At 44.0% G+C, this 16,142-nt stretch overlaps 1 protein-coding gene across 27 annotated transcripts in view; it reads left to right on the top strand.

Annotated features, from left to right (window-relative positions):
- NFASC (neurofascin) overlaps window positions 1–16,142 on the top strand; it is a 174,101-nt gene that overhangs the window by 69,080 nt on the left and 88,879 nt on the right. For 26 of the 27 annotated variants that reach the window (XM_070497921.1, XM_070497913.1, XM_070497920.1 and 23 more), the window contains one exon: window positions 10,691–10,799. The exons of the other annotated variant lie outside the window; for it this stretch is intronic. In XM_070497921.1, the coding sequence (XP_070354022.1) occupies window positions 10,691–10,799 (109 nt within the window). The remainder of the gene's footprint in view (window positions 1–10,690; window positions 10,800–16,142) is intronic. 27 annotated transcript variants of the gene reach the window in all.

Below are 16,142 nucleotides of genomic sequence, written 5' to 3'. Positions count from 1 at the left end.
TATTGCTGAGTAGAATTCCACTGTATTATGTACCGCAAGTTACTTCTTTCTTCACCTGTTGACAGACATTTGGCCTGTTTCCAGTTTTTGGCAATTATGAATAAACTTGCTATAAATATTCACATGGAGGTTTTTTGTGTGGACGTGTTTTCATTTCTCTTGGATGAATACCTAGCAGTGGAATTCTGGGTCATATGTGTAACTTTCTAAGAAACTGCTAAACTGTATTCTGAAGGGAATGTATCATTTTTATTCCCGCCAGCAATGTCTGCGAGTTCCCAGTTGCTTCCCGTCCTCACCAGGACTTGGTGCTGTGCGCTTTTTTGTCTTTTGAGCTATTCTAACAGGAGTATAATGGTATCTCATGGTATCTCATTGTGGTTTTAATTTGCGTTTCCCTCGTGACTAACGATGATGAGCATCTTTTTGAGTGCTTATCTGCCAAACATGCATCTTCTTTGGTGAAGTGTCTGTTTGAATCCTTTGCTTGTTTTTCACTGGATTGTTTGTTTTCTTATTAATCAGTTGAGAATTCTTTATATATTCTGTGACCAGCCCTTTATCAAATTTGCGTTTTCAGACGTTTTCTCCCAGTCTGTGGCTTGTCCTTTCATCTCTTGGCAATGCCTTTCCCATGGCTGTGCAGGGACGCCAGTCTGTCCTGGCCGTTCCCCCACCCCGTGCGGCAGGCGAGCTGCAGGGCTGTGCTGGATGCTGGGCTCCCCACTCTCACCAGGAGGCTCCCTGGGCACCTTTTGAAGGTCCTGATTCTCCACATTGTTTCCTGTTCTGTTTGGACTGGTCTCATTTTGCTGGACCCATGGGCGCGAGTGCTCGCATCTCATCTTGGACTTTCCAGAGCAAATGCCTATCTTCCTCGCGTTTAGAGAACCTCTTTCTCCTCTGCTGATGGCTTCAGAACGCGGGTCCAGGTGTCCAGAAATAACAGGGTCTGAGTGTAGCTGGAGTGTGTGCACATTTGGGATGTGAGACCCACTTAGGGAAGCAAATTCTGCAGGAAGGGTAACAAATCTCTTTTCTTGGCAATGTCGTGATTGAACACTCGTGGTGCTACTCTTAGCAGTGAGCCATTTATTCTGAGAAGTAATAGTTTTTAAATACATCTGGGAAGGCTTTTTAGTTTTTAGAAACACTGTCAAAATTCTGTAATTCTTGCTAGCCCATAATGAGAATGTATTTTAAAAAATTACTTCCAGGGGCTGGCCCGGTGGTGTAGTGGTTAAGTTCGCACACACCGCTCCGGCAGCCGGGGGTTCACAGGTTCAGAGCCCGGGCGCAGACCTACACATCACTCATCAAGCCATGCTGTGGCAGTGTCCCCCATACAAAGTAGAGGAAGACTGGCACAGATGTTAGCTCAGCGACAATCTTCCTCAGCAAAAAGAGGAAAATTGGCAACAGATGTTAGCTCAGGGCTAATCTTGCTCACCAAAAAAAATTACTTCCAGGCAGTTTATATTACTTTATGTGGTAACAGATTTTTCTTCCTAATTTGTTTTTGCATTGACTAACATTAAACTGACTCTGCCAGGGGCTGCCCCTGTGGCCGAGTGGTTGGGTTTGCATGCTCCGCTTCAGCGGCCCAGGGTTTTGCCGGTTCGGATCCTGGGCGTGGACATGGCACCGCTCATCAAGCCATGCTGAGGCAGCATCCCACACACCACAACTAGAAGGACCCACAACTAAAAATGCACAACTATGTACTGGGGGGCTTTGGGAGAAAAATTTAAAAATCTTAAAAAAAAAATTGACTCTGCCAAGAGAAAGAAATGAGGTATAAAAATTGGAAATGAGATAATATCATAGTTATTTACAGATGACATAATTGTTTACATGGAATACAAAGAGAATCAACTGAAAACTATTTTTAATTAATTTTTTTATTTTGAGAGAATTATAGATTCATATGCAGTTGGAGCAAATAATGCAGCGAGAGCCCTTGTATACTTTGCCCAGGTTCCCCCAACAGTAACATCTTGGGAAACTATGCTACAGTATCACTACTGGGATATTGACAATATACTGTCGAGATATAAAACATTTACATGAGCACAAGGATCCCTCTTGTTGACCTTTTAAAGCCACACCCATCTCCTCCCACCACCCTCCTTCTTTTAACCCGTGCGTGGCAATCACTAATTTGTTCTGCATTTCTGTAATTTTGTCATTTCCAGAATGTTATAGAAGTGGAATCATACAATATTTAACCTTTTGGAATTGGCTTTTTTCACTTAGCATAATTCTCTGGTGATTTATCTAAGTCATTGCATGTATCAATAGTTCTTTCCTTTTAACTGCTGAGTAGTATTCCATGATATGGACATACCATAGTTTAAAGATTCACTCACTGAAGGGTACCTGGATTGTTTCCAGTCGGGGCCTATTACGAAGAAAGCTGCTATAAACACTCATGTACAGGTTTTGTGTGAATGTAAGTCTTTTTTCCTCTGGGATAGCTGCCCAGAAGTGCACTTGCTAGCTCATAGAATCATTGCATGTATAGTTTTTTAAGAAACTGCCAAATTGTGTTCTAGACTGGATGCACCCTTTTACATTTCCACCAGCATGTATGAGTGACTAGTTTTTCTGTGTCTTGTCAGCATTTGCTGTTGTCACTATTTTTTGTTTTAGCCATTCTGGTAAGTATGTCATAATATCTCACTGGGTTTTGTTTTTGTCGTTGTGGTTTTAATTTGCGTTCCCCTAATGACCAGTGATGTTGAACTCTTCTCAAGTGCTCATTTGCATCTGAATACCCACTTTGCTGGAAGTTTCCTTCAGGGCTTTGGCCAGATTCTAATTGGATTGTTTTGTTGTTACAGCTGAGTTTTGAGAGTTTTTTATATATTCCAGAGCTGGTGGTCCTTTGTCATACGTGTGGTTTCTCCTACTTTTCCTCCTCTTTTACACAGCAGAGTTTTTAATTTTGATAAAGTCTAGTTTATCAATTTTTCCTTTTATGGACCATGCTTTTGGCATCAAATCTAAGAACGCTTTGTCTAGACCCGGAGCGCAAAGATTTTTTTCCTGTTTTTATTCTGTAAGTGTTATAGTTTTAGATTTTACATTTGAGTCCACCATCCGTTTTGAGCCCGTTTTTGTATAAGGACATAGGTTAAGAATTGGGTTTTTTTCCCTACGGATGTCCAATTGCTGCAGCACAATTTGATGAAAAAGTTGTCTTTCCCTCCGTTGCTTTTGCATTTTTGTCAAAAATTAGTTGAGCATATTTGTGTCGGTCTATTTCAGGGCTCTTTATTCTGTTCCATTGGTTTGTGTGTCTGTTCCTGCACCAATACCACATAGGTTTGGCTACCGTACGGTGTAATGAGTCTCTCAATTGGGTAGACTGATTCTTCCCATGTGTTTCTTCTTTTTCAAAATTGTTTGAGCTATTCTAGTTCCTTAGTCTTTCCGTATAAATTTTAGAATAATCTGTCTGTATCTACTAAAAACCTTGCTGGGATTTTGATAGAGACTGCATTAAGCCAGTGTATCCGTTTGGGAGAATTAGTACCTTTCCTATGTTGAGTCTTCCAATCTGTGACTATGATATGTCTCTTCATTTATTTAGATCTTTGATTTCTTTCATAGTCACGTAGTTTTCAGCATACAAACCTGTGCATGCTTTGTTCCTTTTATACCTAAGTATTTTATTTTTTGACGGATTGTAAGTGGTATTGTATTTTTAATTTTTCCATGTGTTCATTACTTGTGTATAGAAATATAATTGATTTTTGTATGTTTATCTTGTATCCTGAGACCTTAATGAATTCATTTGTTAGTTCTTAGAGGGCTTTTTCTAGATTCCTTGGGATTTTCTACATAGGTCATTGTGTTATCTGCACATAGAAACTTATGTTTCGTTTTTTCCTTTCTGACCTGTATGGCTTTTATTTCCTTTTCTTGTCTTATTCCAGTGGCTAGAACTTCTAGCACTATGTTGAATAAGAGTGGTGAAAGCAGACATCCTTGCCTTGTCTCCAGTTTTAGGAGGAAAGCATTCAGTCTTTCATCATTAAGTATAATGTTAGCTGTGGATTTTTGTAGATTTTTAAAAATCAAGTTAAGGAAGTTTCAATTATTATTTTTCTGAGTTTTTTTTTTTAATCATGAATCGGCATTGAATTTTGTCAAATGCTTTCTCTGCATTGTTTGATATGATCCTGTGACTTTTCTTCTTTAGCTTATTAATATGGTAGATTATGTTGATTTTAGAATATTAAACCAGGCTTGCATCCTTAGAATAAATCCTACTTGGTCATGATGTATAATTATTTTTATAAATCGCTGAATTCTATTTGTAGCATTTTGTTAAGGATTTTTGTATCTCTATTTATGAGAGGTATTAGTGATCTGTGGTTGTTTTTTCTTGTGCTGTCTTTGTCTGGTTTGGTATCAGGGTAACACTATCTTCATAAAAATTAATTGGAAAGTGTTCTCTCCTCTAGTCTGGAAGAGATTTTATAGAATTAGTGTTGATTCTTCTTTAAAAGTTTGTTAGAATTCTGCAGCGAAACAATCTGGGCCTGGAGATTTCTTTTTGGGGAGTTTTTAAATTATGACTTCAATTTCTTTAATAATTATAAAGATATTCAAATTATCTATTGTATATTGGGTGTTGTAGTAGTTTGTGTTTTTCAAGGAATTGGTCTATTTCAACTTTTTTTCAAAAACTTATTTCAAGTTTTTAAATTTATGTGTGTAGAATTGTTGGTAGTATTTTCTTATTACTGCAGGATCTGCAGTGACCTCCCCTCTTCATCCCTGATATTGGCCGTTGTGTCATCTGTCCTTTTTTCTTCATCAGTTTTGCTCGAGGTCTGTCAATTGTACTGATCTGTTTAAAGAACCTGCTCATTTCTTTGATTTCCTCTATTGTTTTTGTTTTCTTTTTTTTTTTTTTAAATATTTTATTTTTTCCTTTTTCTCCCAAAGCCCCCCCGGTACATAGTTGTGTATTGTTTAGTTGTGGGTCCTTCTAGTTGTGGCATGTGGGATGTCGCCTCAGCGTGGCTTGATGAGCAGTGCCATGTCTGCACCCAGGATTCGAGCCGGGGAAACCCTGGGCTGCCGAAGTGGAGCGCACAAACTTAACCACTCGGCCATGGGGCTGGCCCCTGTTTTTGTTTTCTATTTCATTGATTTCTACTTTTTATTATTTCCTTCCTTCTGCTTGCTTTGCGTTTATTTTGTTCCTCTTTTTCTACTTTCTTGAGGTGGGACCTTATATTATCAATTTAAGACTTTTCCTCTTTTCTATTGTACACACAGTGCTGTAAGTTTCCCTCTCAGTGCTGCGTTAGCTGTGCTGTGCACCACAGATCTGGATATGTTGCATTTTCATTGTCATTAAGTTCATTGTATTGTTCAAAGTTTCTCTTTGAACAGTTGAGTATTTAGAGAAATAAAATTCAATATAGTGGAATTTGAAATTAATATGCAATAATCATTTAAAATAGCTTAATGAGAGAAGGATCAAATGCATAGTAATAAACATAACAAAAATGTGTATAATCTATATGAGAAAACTTTAAAATGTAATTGAAAGACTCCAAAGAAAATTTGAACAAATCAGAAAGTATGTCACATTCTTAAATAGAGTCAACATAAATATGTCAATTCTCTCTAAGTTCATTTTTAATTTTAGTATGATTCCAAAAAAAATATCATCCAATTTTTTAAAGAGTATTAGAGAATATGATTCTGGAGTTGATGTAGGGGGAAAAAAAGCAAGCGAGAATAAACAGAAAAAATATTTTTTATTTATTTTTGAGGAAGATTAGCTCTGAGCTAACTGCTGCCAATGCTCCTCTTTTTGCTGAGGAAGACTGGCCCTGAGCTAACATCCATGTCCATCTTCCTCTACTTTATATGTAGAACGCCTACCACAGCATGGCTGCCAAGAAGTGCCATGTCTGCACATGGGATCTGAACCGGCGAACTCCGGGCCGCTGAAGCAGAACGTGTGCTTTTAACCACTGCGCCACTGGCCGGCTCCTACACAGAAAAATTCTTAAAATAAAATCAATTATAAAACAACAGTAATTAAAAGGATGTGGTACTAGCACATGAAAAGATAAACAGATGAGTGGAAGAGAAAATCCAGAAATAGACTCAAACACATAAAGGCCTTTAGTATATGATAAAGGCGCCATTTCAAACTAGAGGGTAAACAGTGAATTCTTCAATAAACATAGTGTTGGGAAAGTCACTGTGTGTTTATAAAGTTATACCCTCCCTCCCATGATTTCAAAATAAGTTCCAGATGGATAAAAGACTGAAACATAAAAAATTAAACCATTAAAATGCTAAAGAAAACCTGTGAGCATTTAACAACGATCTTGAAAGGAGAATGCCTAAGTATGACACCACACATAGGGATAAGGGAAAAGATCCATTAAACTATTTAAAAAACCCGTTTTTTTGCATGGCAAAAACAAGAGTAAAGTAAGGATGAAAACAATGATGTGGACAATTTTCCTCATAAGTAAAGTGTTCCTTCAAACTGATCAGAGTAAACCAACTCCCACTAGAGAAATGAGCAAAGAATAGGGACAGTTAAAGAAAAGGAAAACGCTCAACCTTATTCCTAGTAAGGGAACCACAAAAGAGACACCAATTTCTGTGCGATAGATTGTCAAAGATCAAAAAAACTAGGAACACAGCATATGGGAGAAGGAGTGGAAAACAGAATTCTTATATATTGCTGGTGGGAGTGTAAACTGTCACACCTTCTTGGAGAGCAATTCGGCCACATTCCCTTTGACCCAGAAATTCTGCATCCAAAAATGTATCCTAAAAAAAGTCTTGCAAATGTGAGAAATCGCATTTATCCAAAGATATGTATTGTAGCAATTTTCCATATTCAACGATTGCAAACATTCTAAATGTTTATCAGTAGAGAATTGACTAATTCTCATATGTTCATATCGTGGAATACTATGCAGCCTCTAAAAGTAATAAGGCAGTTTTATATGAATTAATATAGAAAGATAAGTAAGATATTTGTTAACTGAAAAAAGCAAAGTAGGGGAACATATGTATAATATGCTATACTTTTTTTAACATAATGTATCTATGTGTGCATACACAATCTCTGGAAGGATACACAAGAGACTGCTGGCCAGGAGAGGAGCTGAGTGGAACTGGGAAGCTGTGGGACAGAGTTGGGAGGGAAATTTCCTTATATATACTTTTACTGTATCTTCTTTTGTGCCTTTGGAGTTTCATATCATGTGAAGGGATTACCTATTCAAAAGACAAATAAAAAAATTCGTGAAATGTTTAAAACCTCAAGAGAGAAATAGAGACAGAGGCAGAATGAGTCTTTGAGCACAGAATAAGTAGCAGGAGGAGAAGGCACATGAACCAGGACTCAAGAGAGGTTTGATTTTGTACTTCTTCAGAAATACGCACTTATAGAATCATAGAATTCCAAGGTGAGAAAGTGTTAGAGATTCCCCAGACCCACCCTTATTCTGTGGCAGAGGGAAGGATGATCTAGAATAAACATTTGCTGAGAAGAAATCTGAACTGCTCCCCAGGCAGACATTAAGATCTGAACACCAAGAGAGAACAGTTTGGGAGCTGGCAGGCAACCCAGACACTCCTTCCTGTCATCAGTCAGTCTGACAGGCTTTGCCTTCCTCTGGTCCCTGGAGAGCACCTTCCACTGCCCTCTGTGCCCCGTTCCAGCCCAGGCCTCGTTCAGAGGAACCCAGCAGGTGCCTGCTGCCTGACGCCTCGTTCTGCCTTCTGGAATCTCGAGGCAGTGCCCGAGACGTGCAGCAAGCTGGCCATGGTCCCCACCATCTGTGACTGAGAGCCACTCTTCTTGAAGTCTGTGAGATGTCAGGGTCGTCTTTGATCCCCGTTTCTCCCCAGAGCATCAGGTGGCCTTCCTGGGATCTTCCTGTCCCTGGTCAGGTGGGCTTCCTGGGATCTTCCTGTCCCTGGTCAGGTGGAGAGTCTGCACCCTGGGTTCAAAGTCTCACTTCTCATTTAACCCCAAAGTCCTATGAGTGATGATGAAAGCATTGGTGGTGACTGTAGTCTCACTCATCTTTAAGGGCTCTCTATCTGTCTTTATATCTGTCCATCTATCTTCAAATCACAGCTCTCATTGGATCCTCACAGCAACCCCATAGGGCAGATCTGATCCCCACTTATCAATTGACAGCAAAATATTTGTACAAAGATTTGTTTTCTAAGTACTTTCCTGTACACTATCTCATTGCAGCCCCCCAATACCCTCATATAGGCAAGGAAAGTTTTATTAACCCAGATATATAAATGAGGATATTATGGAGACAGCCGTGAAGTAGTGGACCTTTGGGATAAGAACACGTGGGTTTGAGTCCTAACTCAATGGATTCTTTACACTATTTCCTCCAGTGCAAAGTGGGCATAATAATATCTATATCCTCTGTCATCATACTGGATTGTTGTTAAGATTAAATGACTTTGGTTCAAAAGAGTTTCAATAATTAGCATTCTAATGATTTCTCCTTTCTCGACCTAGTCTGTCATTTAAAATTTATTCTTATTTCAAAAATGTTTTACAAAAGAGCAGAGAATAATGTAACGAACTGATGTACCCATCGCTCTCTTCAACAATTACCAGCACAAGGCCATTCTTGTCTCAGCTGTACCCCTGCCCACTCCTCCTTTTTTGCCTTATTGACCAATTTTCACAACAATGAAGTATTTCCCTAACATCTTCAAAATGCATTATTTGGGGCCCTAAAAAATATTCTTAGGGATTCATAGATTTAACCATATTTGTTATGTTTCAATCTGTTGCTGTTACGATCCTTTTTGATGCTCAACTTGACTGTGGAAGCCTTACTCTGGTTGGCTTCTGCGTCCTTTTGCCATGACACTTGTAGCCTTGACGCTTGCTTTGCTTTTTTGGTGTGACGAGATGTTCTAGGCTCATCTTGTGCCTTTGCTGCATCAGACGTTTCTCCAAGGAAGCCTGATTCCTTTATGGGGGAGAGTATTTAGAGTTCAGGGTCTGATTGCTGGGGTGCTCTTTCCTACCAGGATGCCCCTTGTTTCTAGGCTTTACAGGGAACAGAGCTAGGGAGTGTGTGTGTGTGTGTGTATAAGATAAAACATGTGGAGTTCATACTGATACTCCTGGTTCACGATCAGGACTACTGAATTTTCACCTGATCTCGTCAATCTTATATTTGTGTCTCCTTTCAACAAGAAACTCTTGTTTCTCAGCAACATCAGTATTGTGACTCATTTGATTTATCCCTGGATACACCTACAAAAGTCTCAGCATAACAACAACGAAAATAATAATACTGGAGTACCACCGATATGATTATCGGAAACAGTTTACGGGTGGGGGGGGGATGGGACAGTTCCTTTATCCTTAAAATATATCCCTCCATGGAGCCACAGTCAAATCACTGGGTTTTAATTTCTCTGTGTGTAGTCGTACCAACCAAGTGGACACATAGACTCACTACATTTTATTTTTACTTTAGGGATTTCTTTTAAAAATATTACTTGTGTCTTATAATTATGTCAGATATTTACATGTTCCAAAGCAAATCCACAAGGTCTGTTCCAAGTCCAGCTTCTGTCCCTGTCCCCTCCACCTCGTTCCTACCCCTCCCTGTAGGTCTCTATCTCTTACTGTCTTTTTAAAAATATAAGCAAATGCATATATATCTTTGCATTGTTCCCCCCTTTCTTAAATAAATGGTAGCGTATTAAACACACTTTTTCCTGTCATGTTTTTTTCACTTAACTGTAGTCCTGGAGATCACAGCATGGGCGTATAGGATAGATTCCAAGCAGATGCCTGGAACTGGGATGCGGGTAAAAGAGTAAATGCGTACTTGTTTCGATAGGTATTGCCACATTCCCCTCTGCAAAGGTGGATTGTACCGTTTTCTGCAGATGCATTTTCATATTAAAGCAAATGACTAAATGAGATGTTATCCGTACTGAGAAAGGTTCAATGATTGCGCAAAAGGACAGGAGCCGGGACCTGAGCCTCTAAAATGCTGACTAATGGCCCAGTGGCCTGACCCACTCTACTGCACCTTCTCCCCATTTTAGAGATGAAGAAACCGAGACACTTGTGGGCAAGTGATCCATCCTAAAAGATGTAACCGGCTAGAACTTGCAATCCACGTCCCCGACCCTAAAGTTAGATCTTCTTTCAATGTGTCCTAGATTTATTTATGATGAACTCGGTTTGATTACTTGTAGATGGGGAAGAAAAACAATAGTTCTCCATAGTAAGTTAAGAAAATTAATGAGATAATTGTGGGTAAATTCTCCCTCCCTTGGGTGTAGGAGAGATTCTTTGAGATAACGGCTTAACTCCTTTATGTGGATGAGGAATTGGCAATTAGATTATGGTGTCAGGGCACTAATAATGATCTGATGGATGAGACAGCTGATCCCCCGCCCTCCCAAAGGCTCACATGCTTGGGCACCCTGCAGAATCTGTCCCATTTCTTGCAGAGTGCTCTGAACGTCTTTGAACAAAGATGCCGTTATGCTATGCAAAACTTTCCAAATGAGGGTGGACAAAGATGTAATTTCCTGAGTAAAGGAACAAGCTGCAAACCACAAAGGCTTTTCTTTTTCTTTCCTAGAGTGACCCTGGGTTTTTTTTTTTGTGCTTGCTTTGACACAGGTTGATTGACGTATGTGCCATTTGGGACACTGGAGTTCTCCCTCCCACCGCAGACTGGAAGGGAGCCTCCTCTGGGGTTGCAGGGGCGAGGCTGAATGAGGCAGAGACGGTGAGTGGGGCTGGGGCTGGGGCACATGTCCCCGGGGGAGGGAGTGGGGGAATTCTTGCCTCCTGTCCCTTCTCTTTGATGAGAGAAGGTCCTTTGCCTGGTCCCCGAAATCTTCTGAGAGGACATCCCCTTCCTTCTTCCGGAGTTGGCCGCAGAGCCGGGCGTCGAGGCCTCCTCTCAAGGAGGCTGGCGCACGGGAAGCCCTCGCTCCTCCTGCTCCATCAGAGGCAGTCAGCCAGCGTTAGCCTTCCCTTGTCCCGACTGTCCACCTTAATTGAAACATTGGGAAACAGCTTTCTCTGTGACCCACATCCCTTCTTAGCCTGGCCTCCACAACCTGGAAGCCCTCTGAGTGACAGCCCCGGCATATGGGGGACAGTCCGGAACCCCTTCCTTGGGCGGGGCATTGGGCCCTGGCAGATGCTGTCCAGGGCGCAGTAAGCAGCCGAGGCTGACATCACTGAAGCCACACCCTGTGTCCGGGGCTGCACGGTTCCATCCTGGGTTAGAATCTCCTGCTGCTCCCAGCAACTCCTGTTCTAGTCTCAGGCCGTGGGTGGCAGGAGAGGACATGCCAGAAATGAGGGCTGTAGTTTTAACCAAGGAGTAATTGTCACTGAATCACAGGCCAGCAGCCTAGGGGCTGCCAGGCTGGGGCGTCTGACCTGGAGCCCTGAACAGAAAGGTTTCCTTATTCTTGAGTGTGGGTGTCTCTGCCTCATTTCTCTCTCTCGCTCCAGCTCCCTCTCCATGTGTCTTCTGTTGTCTGGAAAGAGTTGGAGATGGGTCTGGGGGCACGCAGGGAGGGGTTGAAAGGCGGGAGCAGAGCATGCTGATGACATGGATTTCGGGTCTGGACAGAGTCCAGCTCTACTTGCCTTGTGACCTTAGGAAAGTTTCTGACCACTCCAGGTCTGAGTCTCCTGGTTGTACCTGGGGACAATAGTGAACATCTTGTTGTAAAGATTAACCCTACAAGGAGCCCTGCCCAGTGCCTGGCTGACAGCTGGTGTTAGGCCGTGACGTCGTCGTTTCTCCTGTCGACAGTAGCTCAGATGGACTTGTTCTGTGCAGGTAGTTTCTGTGAGGGCCCTTTTAGGGCTACAACTTGCCTTAGAACAGAGTCAGGTTTCAGAGGCCACCTGGGAACTCCATCTGACCACGGGCTTTTTCACCCCATCACGTTGTTACTAACTATGGGACTTGAGCACGCTGACCAGCAGTGGCGGGGGACACCCTCCTGTTGATTTGCTGCATTGGAAGGATTCTGATTACCTAGCAGCCCAGGTTGTTATAATGGGCATGGAAATATGTGGAAAACAGCGTGAGAACAGATCCCCAGGTTTGTGCCAGGATCGGGAACTGGTCCAGCTTTGTGTCACTATGCCTGCTCTCTTGGCACTTTTTCTTGTCCCCTCCCTACATCCTCCCTCTGTGCCCCCCAGAGCCCCTCCACATCCCTCCCTGGGCACAAGCACTCTGGCTCGCCTATTGAGATCCCCGCCTGAGGAGCCTGGGGCCCTCCCTTCTCTGACGGTAGCAACATCACTGCCCACTGCACATCTGTCTGGCACCTGGTCACGCCCTGCCACATCCTCCTGATGCAGAGCACACCTGTTCCAGCGCACACCTCCAGACACTTCCAGTCTAATCAGCAGTGCCTGCCGCTGGCTGAGAACTTTATTTTTATAGTGTGTCCGTTTGTGTTAATCGTGTCTTTTGACTTTCACAACAGTTCTGTGATGTGAGCAAGGCTGGTGTCATCATTCCCATTCGATTGATGAATAAACTGAGTCTCAAGAAGTTATTTCTCCAAGGTGCACAAAACTATCAACAGAGCCAACACCAGAACTTAGATGCTGTGACGCCACACTGCCTCCTGCAGTCTGAGACACTCACACATTGTGAGGGGCCAAAGGGTCAAAGGACTTTCAGACACACAGAGAAACCTTAAAAAAAGACATATGGCTATTGAGGATTGAGGAGGAGGAGAGCTGTTGCAGGTTTCTTTAGTGGGTGGTCAGTATCATCAACATTTGAGTGCTCCCCATGCACCAGGCACCGTGTGCTGTGCCCCAGGGGCATTTCCCATTTAATCTGCCTCACAACACCCTGGTGAAATAGGGGCCATTGTTACCCATGTTTTACTGGTGACGGAAATACAGGAGGATGCAGGAGAGAGCTCAGAGCTCCCCGCCTCAGAGTGCCAGCACCTGGGTTCGGATCCCGGCCGTAGACCCACACAGCTGAGTCTTTGGTTTGGGGCCGCAGTGCGCTTTAAGGGCGGCTCGTTGGAGTCTCGCTGGAAACACTGCCCTGTTTCTGAGCGAGCCTCCGGCCGGGTTCCGGGCAGCAGCTTGATGCTCTCGTTGCATCTCAGAAGCTTCATAGGAGCGAGTTCCCCCTTTCTCCGTCCTCCTTCCCTTTGGCTCTCCTTTTGTTCCGAGGCCACTGCCATCTGGAGCTGCCCCAAGCATCTGCTCTCAGCTGTGTCCTCCGCCCGCCCCAGCGTGAGGCACCCTCCCTCACTCAGACTAATCTCTCCCCTCCGTCCTCTCCCTCACCCCCGGTGCTTCAGCTCCTGCTCCTCTCCAGGCACTCGGAGCAGACACCTGCCCTCTGACGCAGGGCAGGGAAACCACCCACTTCCCAGGGCTTCGGTTTCCCAGATGGATCCATCTGGTTAATTGCACCCACACTCCTAAGTCCCTCTGCGTGTGGGTGGGAAGCTGGGCTTTCTCTCTCCAGAAACATTACAAAAGGCCACCACAGACAACGGACAGTGTGGCTCAGGACACACAGCTGTGGGTTGATTGGGGAAGGGCCCTGCCCCGCCCCTTCCCTGGGACAGATTCCAGGCCCTCGAGGCAGCACGCATGCCCAGCCCCCTTCCCCTGTGGGGGCTGAGACTTGCAGGGCCAGGTGCGGGGACGTGGGTGGCAGCAGTGAAGGCTTGTCCCCTTATAGCTTGTGCTGTCTGCCTTGTTAATGCTGAAGCGATGCAGTCATTTCTCCACCTGTCTCTGCCTTTCCTGCTGGCCCACTGAACCCACCTTGTTACCAAAGGCTGGGCTGTCCCGCTCTGAGTTTCTGTTTCTATAGGAGGACCGCAGACTATAGCAGAGGGAGGCCCTCCTACATGCTGGTGTTCGAGCTTACTCAGGGCACAGGACACAAAGCTTTCCTCTGCACCGCTGGAGCCAAGTGTCTTTGGTGTAAGCGTTGTAGCTGCCAGGACTTTGTACCAGACTTCTAGACAAATAGTGCACCTTATAATGCAGGACTTTCCCCTGTCTGCTCTCCCTCCCCTCCGCCAGGCTCCTGTATTTTCACACCTCCTGCAGCCCGTGGAAGCCTGCTGGGATGCCAGTTGGATCCAGACTGATGTCTGTGTTGGATGTAAATGCAGAGAGCTGGAGGGAGGCAGGCTGCCGCTCCCTCCTGCTGTCTCAGTCCTTTCCTCCCTATATCCCCTTATCACGTCAAACAGGAATTTTAAAAATGCAAGTGGGGGTGTGCTGTCCTTGGACTGTCAGCCGCTAGGCCAATATTGACAGCAGGATGGAAGTCGCCTCCGAAGAATTGACCCAGCTCCCTCTCTGGGGCCGACTCTGGCCATGTGCAGTTGACGTCATAGGTCATGGGGCATTGGTGGAAGGAGTGGGTGTGAATAAGGGGCAGGGGTCTCCAGGAGTGTGAAATGCTTTGGTTCAGGCGATCGTGGCAGAGGCAGGAGAGAGGGGAGCCCAGGGCTGCTCCGGGGCTGGGATCTTGCAGGAGCCTTGCCCTCTCTGGTCCAAGGTAGACAGCGCCTGTGCAGATAACAGTGTGTTGGCTCTAAGAATGAGTAATGCCTCCTTGGCCACAGGCGCTAAGATATTGTTATTTGCACAGGCATTGTGTGTTTTGTAGGTCTGCAAAGTGATTTGTAGGTTTGAAAGCCCAGCTTGTCCAAAGCCATGTAGCAAGACAGTTCACCAGCTGCAACTGGGGGGAAACGAGAAAGGACCAGGGGGGTTCGAGTGCTGGGTTTGCGCCAGGCCTAGGGTTAGATGCTGCACATACGCGTTAGCTCCTTAACTCGTTTTAAGTAAACTAAATTAATTCATTTAATTAATAATTGTCACAAGTGCCTTGTAATAAGTCAGTTGTTTATCCCACTCTTAAAGACAAGAAAACTGAGGCTCTGGGAGAGAGTAAACCAGTTGCTAAAGGCCACACAGCACGTAAATGGCTGAGGTGGGACTGAAACCCAGGCATGTGGCCACAAGCCGGGGGGTCGTCTGGGGATCCTCTGGAAGCTGCCTCTCTGAATCCGCGTCGGGTGTGCTTCCCCTGGTCTGCATGACTTCCTAGCTGGCTCGTGTCCAGTCGCTGGTAACGCCCAGCGCTGCTCCGCTTTGAGCTGGCACTTGCTTCTGTGAAGGGAGCACAGGAAAAAGGTGGGAGCCACTGCCCTCGCCCTCACGAAGCTCAGTCTGATTAAACGCTGCAGGTCGGCTCCCTTTAACCCACCACTCTTCTTTTCCTGCTTGAGCTCAGCGCACTGTTTTCAAGTGGCTTTAGAACGTAGGTCTGTTGAAACCAGGCTTGGAATCCTGCAAATAAAGGGCAGAGTGAGCAGCTTGACACGAGTGACGTCATGAGCAGGGTCCTCAGATGGACAGCGGCCTGGACTCCAAATGGACGCCCTGCTCAGGGAGCCTGGGAGCCCATCGGCCAGTGCCCGGGTGAGGAAGTGGGGTTGGAAAGAAAGATGGCGGGGTCTGTGCCGCTGTCGCCCTTTGGAAAGCTGCTGAGAGAGCTGGAGGCCCAGGCTGCCCTTTCTGCACGCCCCTTCTACAGCATTCTGCAGTTTACTACAGAGGTCGGGACCAGACAGCTTGTGACTTTCTCAAGGTGCCAGACAAGAACTGAGCCCTAGGTCTTTTTTTTTTTTTAATCAATATTCAGTGTGTTAAAGCTATAGACCTCAAAACCTAATTCTTCCTGAAAATTTTAATTTTAACCAAGAAATTTTACAATTCTCCTCATAATCTTGTAAATTTTAACAATCACTTCTTTGATCCCATTAATAAATTTAGTTAATTAAATTCCTTTGAACATTTTAAACTCCATTTATAAATTAATCATTCTCTTTTCTTTCTGAAGTATCACAATGTTCTGTCTTCCAAGTCCTTATGTAATTCTTTTTTCTCATTAATATTTTAAATAACAGCTTTATTGAGATAAAATTCACATACCATAGAATTCACCTATTTAAAGTATACAATTCAACGATTTTTAGTGTATTCACAGAGTTGGGCACCCATCCCCACAGTTAATGTTAGAACATTTTCATTA

Source organism: Equus asinus, chromosome 25 (assembly GCF_041296235.1).
Source record: "Equus asinus isolate D_3611 breed Donkey chromosome 25, EquAss-T2T_v2, whole genome shotgun sequence".
Taxonomy (NCBI): domain Eukaryota; kingdom Metazoa; phylum Chordata; class Mammalia; order Perissodactyla; family Equidae; genus Equus; species Equus asinus.
The sequence above is the reverse complement of the archived record's forward strand: the minus strand, read 5'-3'. Positions and strand labels throughout refer to the sequence as shown.